At 61.0% G+C, this 12281-nt stretch overlaps 1 protein-coding gene across 1 annotated transcript in view; it reads right to left on the bottom strand.

The window, feature by feature from the left end:
- The window catches only part of LOC114070475 (SH3 and multiple ankyrin repeat domains protein 3-like), a gene marked incomplete at its 3' end in the record, with an annotated part of 81688 nt that overhangs the window by 3525 nt on the left and 65882 nt on the right, over positions 1-12281 (bottom strand). The window contains exons 7-10 of the mRNA XM_027907913.1: positions 10726-10806; positions 7758-7781; positions 6059-6186; positions 5358-5463 (exon numbers count right to left, since the gene is read on the bottom strand). Coding sequence (XP_027763714.1) covers positions 5358-5463; positions 6059-6186; positions 7758-7781; positions 10726-10806 — 339 coding nt within the window. The remainder of the gene's footprint in view (positions 1-5357; positions 5464-6058; positions 6187-7757; positions 7782-10725; positions 10807-12281) is intronic.

Genomic DNA, 12281 nt, shown 5'->3' with positions numbered 1-12281 from the left:
TTTCTCCAGGATGAGCCCCCCCAGCTCCCTCAGGAGTTCTCCACACCCTTCCCAGCTCCCTTCCCTGCCCTGCACACGCTCCAGCCCCTCCATGGCTCTCCTGGCTGAGGGCCCAGAGCTGCCCCCAGGATTCCAGGGGGGCCTCCCCAGCTCCCAGCACAGGGACAATCCCTGCCCTGGCCCTGTGCCCACCCTGGGGCTGCCTTTGGCCTCCAGCAGCACCACGGGCACACCAAGCCCAGCCTGGAGCAGCAGCTCCTGCCTGAGGAGGCAGAGCAGACACAGGGACGGGCAGTGCTGCTCATCCCTCCTGGCCATCCCTTGGTTTCCAGCCACTGCCAGTGAGGAGCAGCTGAGTCAGGCCTCGTGTCTCACCCTGGCACCAGTTGCTCTCCCAAACCCTTGGCAGCGCTCCTTGGATTTGGGCAGGATTCCCTGGAGCACTGAGCTCTGAGCCATCACAGAACGGGGGAGGCTGGGGGGGACCACTTGGAGGTCATTTGGTCCAAGCCCCTGCTCAAGTGAGGTTCCCTAGAGCACGTTACTCAGAGATGTGTCTGGATGGCTTGGGAATATCTTCAGGGAAGGAGATTCCACAGCCTCTCCAGGCAGCCTGTGGCAGTGTCACCTGGACAGAAGTTCTTCCCTAGAGAATCCCAGTGGGAAAGGACCTTTAAACCCACCCAGTGCCACCCCTTGCCATGGGCAGGGACACCTTCCACTGGCCCAGGTTGCTCCAAGCCCCGTCCAACCTGGCCTGGGACACTTCCAGGGATCCAGGGGCAGCCACAGCTTCTCTGGCCAACCTGTGCCTGCCTGTGCCTCACCAGATGCCAGCCAAGGTTTTGTCAGGATTATGTGAATTCTCCTGTTCACATCCTCCACCCATCACAGTTTTGTACAGAACAGTCCCCAGGAGAGAAGGAAATTCCTCATCAATATTGAAATGCAACCACAGGGACAAAGTGAAGCCTCTCCCCGACCAGGGAGAAGCATCTTTGGCTGCTTTCCATGAAATTTGGGCTCTCAGCTTCCCTAAGACATCACACACTGCCCCCAGAGCAGTGGGACACACACACACAGTTCCTAAGGAGCAACAGGGATCAAAACTGGAGGTCGACACATGCGGGAATAAAGAGCTGGAATCAAAACAGAGCCTCCAGCCACCAGTAAGGACCAGTAAAGCACCAGTCCTCTCCCCCCCAGCACTCAGAGTGCCTGCTCTGCAGTGGGAATCTGCTCCCAGGTGCAGCCTGGCTCCTGGCAACCCCCTCTGCCATTCCCAGCAAGCTCCATGCATTACTAATCTCCCAGGAAAACACAAAAGCCCTTCCATGATGCCTCTGGGCCTGTTGCCATAACAGCCCAAATCCCTGGGAGAATCTGCCTCTGCATTAATTGGGGCTGGCTAATGAGGTGGCTTCATCCAGGGCCCACCCCTCTGCTCCCAGCCATGCTTTCCAAGGCAGGGATGGAGGAGCAGCTCCCAATGCCAGCCCTGGGAACAGGAGGGGGCCAAGTTTCACAGATTCCCAGAACTGGAAAGTGGGAGAGTTATCACCATCCTCTGGTGCCCAGGAATGAGTATCAACATCCTCTGGTGCCCAGAGTCAGGAATCTCTATCCTGGGATGCCCAGGGACAAGCATCACCATCCTCTGGTGCCCAGGATGGGCACACACACCCCCTGGCAGGAGGCACTTGGCATCCAAGGAGTTTTTTCACTGAGGGTGGGCAGGTCCTGGCCCAGGTTGGGCAGAGAAGCTGTGGCTGCCCCTGCATTCCTGGAAGAGTCCAAGGCCAGGCTGGAGCTATTGGAAGGTGTCCCTGCCCACAGCAGGGGGTGGCACTGGATGATTTTAAGGTCCCTTCACACCCAAACCATCCCAGGATGATCCTCATGTCAATTTGAACACCAGTGACAGCACTTGGGCAGGATAGTGCATCTTCCCCCCTCACAGCCCTGGGGACACCCCTCTCCTTCCACCCCTGCAAAAACCACCATCTCCATCCTCTGGAATTCGCTCTGGGAAGGGACTGGGTGGCTCTGCAGCCTCTCTCTCCAGTGTTTTTAACTCCTGCTGCCAGAGCAGATGGCGTGGCAGCTCTCTTGGAAGTCTGACAGGGATTATCTTCCCTCCCAGCCTCCCCACTGCAATGCACTCCTTCCCATTTTGGTCGAGAAATATTCCTCCCATCCCGCTTCCCTTGGAGCCAGGCGGGGGTTAACTACCTTCATCTCCGGGAATTTTTAGCTCTGAACACGAAAAATCTTTTGATCTTTCCTCACGAGTCCCCGGGAATCTAAAGCAGCTGTGGAATATGCAAATGCCACACAGAGCCGAGCCTCTTTCTTCCCCAAAAATCCACCCAACCACCCAACCCCTGCTCGTTTTTCCAGCTCGTTCCTCGCTCACAGTAGTGATTTTTTATCATGAAGTCGACTGCCTGTGCAGGGCTGAGCCGCTGCCGTGGGTGGGTGGGGAATGACAGCTCAAGGACTTCTAAAACGAGCCAAGTGCAACCCAATTTCTCCTGTTTGGCTCTCTGCTATTTTGGCTTCCCTGGAATTCCACGGGAATTAGCCTCAGGTTTCTCAGAGGTGCCGCTTTGGGTGTGCTTCCCGGCAGGGATTGTCCCCTGGTGGGGACAGACACGGCAATCCCGGCTGGAACATCGCTGGAGCGACGTGGGATTTTTCCCTGGGTTTCTTGCTGGGATGCGCTGTGACAGCTGCAGCTATTCCTGCTCTGAGCAGGGCATCTCCCACTCGGATTTCATCTCTCCTGATGCAGATTAAAGGAGGGTTTTTAATCTCCTGTTGCAGGGGTGGGGGGTGTGGCTGCACCAGCCAGGTCAGGGCACCGACAAACCAGAGGCACGGGGGACACTTCACTCTGTGCTCACAGAGTGTGATCCCAGAATTCCTGAGGCTGGAAAAGCCCTCCCAGCCCATGGATCCCCCCTGTGCCCCATCCCCACCTTGTCCCCCAGCCCAGAGCACTGAGTGCCACGGCCAGGCCTGCCTTGGACACCTCCAGGCCTGGGCACTCCAAACCTCCCTGGGCAGCCCCTGCCAAGGCCTCACCACCCTTTCCAGCAGCAACAAATTCCTCCTCAGGGCCAACCTGAGCCTCCCCTGGCACAGCTTGAGGCCGTTTCCCCTTGTCCTGTCCCTGTTCCCTGGGAGCAGAGCCCGACCCCCCCCGGCTCCCCCCTCCTGGCAGGGACTTGCAGAGCCAGAAGGACCTTCCTGATCCCCACAGACATCCCAACCAACTCACATTTATACAAACCCAGCTCCAGATCCCACTTTTTACTGTCTCTGCTTGCAGAGATCCCTGGCAGTACCTGCACAGCCCGGTGAGGGCTTAGAGGGACTTCCTGAGGCACCAAATGCACTCTGGAACAATTCACAGGCAAGGATTCCATATTTCACAGAGTCATGGAATGGTCTGGGGGGAAGGGACCTTAAAACCCACCCAGTGCCACCCCCTGCCATGGGCAGGGACACCTTCCACTGGCCCAGGTTGTTCCACCTGCCCTTGGGCACTTTCACGGATCCAGGGGCAGCCACAGCTTCTCTGGGAAATCCAGTCCAGCCCTTCCCCACCCTCCCAGCCAGCAATTCCTTCCCAATATCCCATCTGTCCCTGCCCTCTGGCACTGGGAAGCCATTCCCTGTGTCCTGTCCCTCCATCCCTTGTCCCCAGTCCCTCTCCAGCTCTCCTGGAGCCCCTTTAGGCCCTGCAAGGGGCTCTCAGGTCTCCCTGGATCCTTCTCTTCTCCAGGTGATCCCCCCCAGCTGTCCCAATCCATGATCCACCCCTGAACGACCATCCCTGGGTTCCACACAGCAGGTCTCTTTGAACACAATTTCAGCTCTTTTGGGTTGGACTGAACATCCAACAACCTCTGCTCTCCAAGCATTTCCACTCTCACACCTGAACCAACCACCAGGACCCAGTTTGGGAACCCACCCCTGTCCCCCAAAATCCCTGGATCCTCCTCCCAGCCAATGGCACTGGGGAAGGATCCACCTCCAAGATCAAGACTTGACATAAATCAGATTAAAAGTCCCAGTTCCTCTCTGGTCACTGTGGAAGGTTTGGGACACCGGGCTTGGATGGGTTTTTTTCCACGTTCCCAGGTGATGGATCCAATCCTGAACATCCATGAACACAATTTTATCTCATTTTATCCGATTTCCAGTTCCACCCTCCAGACCCTTGGGCACTTTCTGCCCATGGAAGTCACGGCAGGAGCTTCACCAACACGGGGCAGCCCCTGAAATACCCAATTTTCATGCATTTTTCTTAGATTTCCTCCCCTATTTTTCTTTCTCAAGTTAATCCCATAGATTTGATTATCTCAGCTCCATCTCCCGTGGAACTCCAGGTACCGGCTGCTCCCATCCCAACCTGTCCCAGGTCTGTATCCACAGAAATCCTGGCACTCTGAACATTCCAAAGCATGCTTTGAACACCCTTCTTTGGTGGGTTAAACACACAGCTGGATTTGGCATCACCCTCACACCCAGATGATGCCATGGGATTCCCTTCAAATGATCCCTTTCCATGGAAAACATCCCTAGGGAGGAATTGCTGGCTGGGAGGGTGGGGAGGCCCTGGCACAGGTTGCCCAGAGAAGCTGTGGCTGCCCCTGGATCCCTGGGAGTGTCCAAGGGCAGGCTGGACAGGGCTTGGAGCAACCTGGGCTGGTGGAGGGTGGGTTTGGGTTTGGTGGCACCATAAACCTGTTGGAACAGGGTCCAGGACCCACCACAGCTGGTTTTTGGGTTTAGTGGCACCTGAAACCCTTTGGGACAGAACCAAGGACACACCACAGCCAGTTTAGGGTTTGGTGGTGCCATAAATCTCCTGGAACAGGGTCAAGGACCCACCACAGCCAGGTTCTGGGTTTGGTGACACCATAAACCTGTTGGAACAGGGTCCAGGATCCACCACAGCCGGTTTTTGGGTTTGGGGGCACCATGAACCCTTTGGACCCACCACTGCCGGGCAGGTGCCTGCTCCAGACCTTGCCCTGCCTCTCCTAAACCCCAGCTCAGCTGGTTCCTGCCCCGTGGCTCAGCTCGTGCCAGCCCAGGGCTGACACTCCAACCCTCCACCCCCTGTGCCAACAAGGAGGGTGGCAGAGCCCCCCTGGCCCCGGCAGAGCCTGGATTGCTCCAACCCCACCTCCCGCTCCGAGCAGGACCAGGCAGCCCTCGAAGCAGGAATTCCATGGGAATGAGCTCCCACCTCACAGAGCTGGAAGGGCTGAGCCTTTCCTGCCCACAGGGCCCATCCCTCCTCTTCCCAAAGGGATTTTTCCCCCCACCCCAGGCCGTCTTACCTACGGATTTTGTCCGTGGAATTCCTTTGCGCAGGGAAACGTGGGGCTTCTCAGCTCCCGCCAGGACCCCCGAGTGTGCTGCCATGCCCTGGCGCTCAAAGAGGGACTGCGAGGGGAAAAACAGGGAATTCCCACTCCAGATATCAGCCAGGCCCAGCTGGGAGGACCCCACAGTTCACCTCAGCCCCGCTGACTGCTGGGAGATGGGATCTGCCCACAGGGACCACAGATCCCACAGGGATCTGGCCACAGCCCCTGTCGCTGTGCCCGAGGACAGGGATGGAGCACCCTCACCTGCACCTCCACCTGCACCATCAACCTGCTGGAACAGGGCCAAGGACCCACCCCAGCCAGCCCTGGGGTTTGGTGGCACCGCAGCCCTTTGGGGACAACGCCAAAAATCCACCTCTGGGGAGAACTGCACCTCCCCGTCCTCGCTTCTGCCCCGGCCCTGCTCTCCAAACCCTGGGATGCTGCCCTTGGCAGGGTTAACCCTCCCTGCCATCCCCTCTCCCTGCCCAGGGTGGCACAGAGAGGGTGACTCCCACGGGCAGCCCGTGCTCTTGGTGTTCCCAGACTCTCTCCCTCCCTATTCCCGGGGGATCCCCCTCCCAGCACAAGCCCATCAGCAGCTCCACTCGGCACCGCCGTGTTCTCCCCTCCCTCCACGCCCTCCCCTCCGGCCGATTCCCCTCCCTCACACTGATCTCCGCGGGCGTGATCCGCCGGCTGGTTGGTCTCTGTTTCACAGTGGCTGCCCTGGAATCTGCTTCCACGATATCCGCCCTCAGCGCCGGCTCCGCGGCCGCCAGGATCTCATCCAGCTTCTCTGGAATCCAAAGGGGGAAAGGCAGCGGGTCAGGGGAAAGGGTCGTGGGGCACCTCCCCTCCGACAGCCACAATCCCTGGGGGAGCACAGGGAGCTCGTCCTTCTCCTGCCCAGCCAGCAGCTTTCCAAGGATTTTTGCGGGCTGGGAGTTTGATCCCACTTAGCTCAGGGTGGCACCGTGCCATGCCATGCCATGCTGGGCCACCTTCCCACCCCGTCCCGGCAGTGCCTGAGCCAGGCTCTGACCTGCCAGCACCCGAGGGGCCTCTCCTGGCTGTGCCACGTTCCAGGGAATCCTCCATCTCACACCCAAGGGCAAATTTTCCCCAGATTTATTTTCGATACTCGGGATGAGCCGAGTTCCCCCCACCCAAGGTGGGCAAAGGAGGAGTGGGAGGTGCTGGGAAACCCGGGTGCCACAGGGACCACGGGACACATGGATGTCCACGGGATCCACGAGGCTCCAGCACAACCAGTGCCACTCCAGTGCCTGGGAAAAACTGGGATGTGTCCAGCCTGAGTGGACTCAGGTGCCTGAAAGGCCCTGACATTCCTTGTCCCCAGCACAACCAGTGTCACTCCAGTGCCTGTTTGGGACATGTAACATCCTGAACCTCTCCAGCTCTCCTGGAGCCCCTTCCAGACCCTTCTCTTCCACTCCAGAAAGAGCACATTCCCAGCTCCTTGGGGAGCAGGAACAGGGAGCAGGAACCACCAGGCCAGTTCTGCCTCCGAGAGGCCGAGGGCTGAGCTCAGGGCTCCAGGCTCCCTCCCCTCTGCCCCAGGGCTGGGGGAAAACCGAGCTGGATGAGCCTCGGGCTCCCTCTGGATTGTTCCTTCCTGGCCCTCTCAGTCCTGGTGAGAATCCCAGAAGGGTTTGGGTTGGAAGGGACCTTAAAGCCCATCCTGCTCCAAGCCCTGCCACGGGCAGGGACACCTTCCACCAAAAACCTCCTGATTTTGTCGTGTCCCTCCTGTGACATCTCCCTCAGTGTGGGAGCAGTGGGAATGCCAGGAGCAGCGGGACAACCTGCACGGAGGCAGGAGCAGAGACTTTGGACATTTGGGACGATGCTGGACATGGCACAGTCCCTTTCCCTGGGAGGGGACCCCAGCTGGGGACGTTCCTGTGCCAGTTTTAACCGTGGAGCAAACACGGGGCAGGGATCACCCCTGGGAAGGGCAGCCCTGGGAATTCGGGGACAAACATGGGCATCCTGCCCATGCCAAGGAGAGCCCCACACGGCCACCCTGGCTCCTGTATCCCATCTCCTGGCACCCCAGCTCCTGTATCCCATCTCCTGTATCCCAGCTCCTGGCACCCCAGCTCCTGTATCCCAGTTCCTGGCACCCCAGCTCCTGTATCCCAGCTCCTGTATCCCAGCTCCTGTACCTCACCATGGCACTGATGCCAACCCTGAGCTCCGGCTGCCACCGGGATGATCCCCTGGGACTCTGCGGGGACAGCGACCCCATCCAGCCCCTCAGGGTGCTGGGGGGGTGCTGGGGGGTTGCTGAGGGGGGGTGCTGGCAGGGAAGGGAGGAGCCCCAGGATGTGCAATTTCACTCACCCCCTTTCCTTCTCCGCATGGAGGCTTGGAAGCAAGAAACAAAAGACAACATGAATGGCATGCACAATTCCTGCTTCCAGCCCAGCTCCAGCCTGGCTGCCTGCCCTGCCTGCTCCCGATGCTTCCCTGCCTCTGGCATGCGGGCAGGAGCTGGATCCAGCCCGGGATGTGCAGCCTCTGCCGGGACAAAGGCTTGGCAGGGCGGAGGGTGCAGCACCTCGTTGATCCCAGCCCTGGGATCCGCTGGGATCAGCCCTCCACCCATCCCTCACCCTCCTCGTGGGAGCAGGGCTGGGTGGATTTGATGCCCAGGCAGCTCTTCCAAAGCTCTCCGTGCCTCCCTGCTCTCCACGGTGTTTCCCAAAGCCCTTCCCTGCATCCAGCACGGCTGGGATTTTGGGATAGGAGTGCTTTTGTTTGCAGCTTGCTGGGAATCTGCTCTTCCAAGGGGACTGGCGTGGCAGGTAGCAAGGGGATATTCCGTGGGGCTGTGGGTGCATGGGATGGTCTGGGAGCTGCAGGGAGGGACAGGATCCAAGGAAAACAGGGCAAGGAGCACCTGGCAGAGCTCCCCTCAGGAAGCTGCAGGTAGGAATGTCCCTTCACTGCCACCAGGGTCCCTCGGGAAGGAGAGAGGGCTCTAAGACAAGGCACGAGGTGCTGATCCACATGGAAACTCCCTCTGGAGGGTCAAGCACCATCCAAGTATGGGAGGGGGGATGATTCCCCATTTTCCCTGTGGGATAAGAGGAGGGACATTCCCTGATCCACAGGGGCTGAGGAAGGCACTGACCACTGCATTCCCGGAGAACACGTGGGTTGACATCACTCACTGCCTCCAAATCCCTCTCCTGGGAGACAATGGGGTTGATGCTCCCAATTCCTTTCCGGGTGGGACACAGCACATGGCTGGGAATGGCTCTCTGGGTCACAACCAAGGATGGGAGTGGGAACCCAGGAGTCTGGGCTGGGGCTGGGCACAGGGAAGGGCAAAAAGTGGAAGGAAGGGGCCATTCCAAATGGATCCTGGCAAAGACAGAGCCTTTGGCTTGGGAATAGAGGTCTGGAGATGCAGGAAGCAGACCAGGGTGGGAATAAGGGCAGGGAGAGCAGCACAGAATAAACCATGGCTGATGCCAGCCCTGGAGTGACCACGGCTGATTCCATCCCGGGAATGCCGAGATCTGTCCCAACTGCACTGGATTTGGCTCCTCTGAGGAGCCCACGGGGTTGGGAATCCTGGTCACACACTGAGGGCAGGGAGAAAGGAAGGACGTGGAAAAACAGAGGGATGTGGGGTCCTGTCAAGGCTCCTGCACTCCAGAGGGTCCTCCCAGCCAGGATCAGACCCTGTGCCATGACCACACCACCACATTCCCACAGGGAAAATCCCTAAATCCTCACGGCGCAGGAGGGCACATTCCCACAGGGAAAATCCCTAAATCTCCATGGCAACAGTTCCTCTGGCTCTGCCGGTGCCCTCAGAGGGGTGGCAGTCTGTCCTCCCCCCTGTGCCAGCCCCGGCACCTCTCCTGGCAGAGCCAGCCACACAGATGCCCCAAAGCCTGCCCGGGATGGGGGTCCCTCCACATCTCCCACTGCCCATCCAGCGACAGCGGCCACTGTCCCACCTGCCACCCCCACCGGCGGCACCTCTGCCACCCTTGGGGACAACGCACCAAGGAGAGGGCAGGGAGCGAGGGGGGTGACACTGGGGACACGGTGGCACCCCGAGGTGGCCACAAGGGCTGGGAGAGCCGAGGGAAGCGAGGAAGGGCTGGGGGTGGAGAGGCTTTCAGGGAATTACGGGAGCGTGGAGCTCCAGCTTGGAGAGCAAAGCAGCTGGAAACGTAGGCAGGCTGTGGAGTGTGAGCGGGTGGGCACGGGTGTGGGCACAGGGGGGAGGGTGGGGTGGGGAGTGAGCACCTGGAGCTCACCTGGAGCTCACCTGGCACAGGGTGGCAACTGCCCAGAGAGGGGGGAATAAAAGCCTGGGGCTGCCAGGTGTGTGGGAGCAGGGACAGGAGAGAAGAGGGATGAGGAATGGGTGAGGAAAGGGATGAGGAATGGGTGAAGAAAGGGATGAGGAATGGGTGATGAGAGAGGGTGAGGAGAGAGGGATGCAGACTGAGAGTGACGAGGAACAGGGATAACAGCAGGGTGAGGAAGGTGAAGAGCGGAGAGAGGAGAGGGGTGAGGAACAGGGTAAGCAGAGGGTGAGGAAGGTGAGGAGCAGGGTAAGGAGAGGGGTGAGGAAATGGGTGAGGAGCAGGGAGATGAGCAGGGAGAGGAAGGAAAGGAACGGGTGAGGAGCAGAGAGAGGAGAGGAGTGAGGAAGGCGAGGAGAGGGGTGAGCAGGGTGAGCAACAGAGAGAGGAGAGGGTGAGGAGAGGGGTGAGGAAGGTGAGGAGTAGGGACAGAGGTTGGGTGAGTAGGGTGAGGAACAGGGAGATGAGCAGGGAGAGGAACAAAGAGAGGAGCAGGGAAAGGAACAAAGAGAGGATCAGGGAGAGGAACAAAGAGAGGAGCAGGGTGAACAGGGAGAGGAGCCCGGAGGTGAGTAGGGTGAGGAAGAGAGAGAGGGCGCAGAGAGAGGAACAGGGTGAGGAACAGGGAGAAGAGCAGGGAGAGGAGCAGGGAGAGTAAGAGGGTTCCTGCTGGCCGGGGCCCGTGGGTGGCGAGCCCTCCACGAGCACACGGAGACACCCAACGTCCTCCCCCCGGCCGCCTCCGCGGGGATGCGACACCGGAGGGGTGGGTGGCTCTGGGAGAGGGAGGGGGTGTCCTGCACCCCTAATCCTGCAGTCACGGGCTCTGAGCCCACCACATCCCTCCGAACACGACGGGACCCGCGGCGCAGCAGGGGAAACATCGCCCGGCGCTCCTGCTCATGCAGCTCCCCGGGCACCGGGAGCACAGCGCGCTCCAGCCCCGGCCCCCCGTGCCCGGCGGAGCCCCCCGCCCTTACCCAGCTCCTCCAGCTCGGCCGTCATGGACTTGGACCGCAGCGTCAGGGTGGTGCTGGGCGCTCTCTTGGGAGGCGGCGGAGCTGAAAGGAAGAGAGACGGCATTTTGCATTTCTTGTCCAGGAACTTACGAGGAGTGGCCAGATGCAGGTGCCACTTCTTCTCCACAGCCTGGATCTCCTCGTACTCGCGGGATGAGGAGTCGCACTGCTGCAGGATCTTATTGAGGCTGCGCGTGGAAGCGAACTTCTTCATGGTCTCGGTGCCACAGTCCCGGGCACGGGGCGAGGCCCCGGAGCTCCCGCAGGAACGTGGAGCCCCTCAGCCGAGGAGCAGAGTCCAAGTCATATCCCTGGGCTGCGCCTTCCCCCCTGCAGCCGCCGGAGGGGCTCCGGCTACGGGAGCCCCCCGCGAGTTAAAGCCCGGCTCGGGCAGCGCCCGCCCGCGGGGGCTCGGCTGTCACGGCCCCTCCGCTCGAGCCATGGCCGGGGGTGGGAGGGAGGAACGCGGCCGGTGGGGCCCGGCTCCGGCTGTCCTTCCTTCCTTCCTTCCCGCCTGGTCTGTCCTTCCCGCCTCGGCGCGGCCCCCGGAGCGCAGCCCACCCACCCTCCTCCGCCGTGCCCGGGCCGGGATGATGCTCCGCTCGCTCCGGCCCCTACGGCAGCGCTGGCGTCGGGCTCGGCGACCGGCAACCCGGACACGTGGCCGGGACGGGCCGTGGGAATGGCCCCGAGGGCTCCCTATCCCGGGCTGCCATGAGCCGTGAGCCCACCCGGCACGGGGACGAGTTGAAGGCTCTTCCTCTTCACTTGGGTGCCTCCTCCTCCTCCTCGCTGGCTGACAATGCTGGATTCAACGCTCAGGCATTGCCATGGCAACTGGAGCTCCAGGCTCTGCTGCTGCATCAGGGACCCAACGGGGCGGATTCAGCCCGAGCCAGTCCCACACAGGCCCCCAGCACCCCGGAGAGGGGGTGAGGGGGGTCTGAGCCCCCCCGGCCCCGCTGCAGGCGAGGGGTCCCGCACAGGGGACCTGGCTCCGGTGCCCGCACTCCCAGAGTGGCCCCTCGTCTCCGGGCTCAGGGAACGGGCAGCGGGCAGTGCCAGGCGGCTGCTCCCTGGCTGCGGGGCTGGAAGCACCGGCAGAAGGGGCGAGTGGCACCCCCGGGGGTCCCAGGGCTGATTCCCGAGCTCAGCCTTTCCCACGGCTCTGCTTTTTGTGCCGTGACAACATAATTGCAGCTCTCGGTGCCAGCAGAGCTGCTCCCTCCCCCTCGCCCCTCGTGCTGCGCTGGGAGCGCCCTGATCCCGGCCCCCAGCTCCCATCCCCCTGATCCCGGCCCCTGCTCCCATCCCTGTGCTCCCATCCCCCTGATCCCGGCCCCCTGCTCCCATTCCTCTGCTCCTGGCTCCACTGTTCCCATCCCCTTGCTCCTGTCACCCCACTCCCATTCCCGTGCTCCTGTCTCCCCCATTCCCACTGCCCTGCTCTTGTCCCTCCCGTTCCCATCTCCTTCCTGCTCCTGTCCCCCCAACTCCCATCCCCTTCTCCTGTCCCC

The sequence above is a fragment of the Empidonax traillii genome, unplaced genomic scaffold (assembly GCF_003031625.1).
Source record: "Empidonax traillii isolate 1590-97213 ecotype Southwest subspecies unplaced genomic scaffold, ASM303162v1 scaffold1572:size89801, whole genome shotgun sequence".
In the NCBI taxonomy this organism is placed as follows: domain Eukaryota; kingdom Metazoa; phylum Chordata; class Aves; order Passeriformes; family Tyrannidae; genus Empidonax; species Empidonax traillii.
This window is presented reverse-complemented; position numbering and strand designations above follow the sequence as displayed.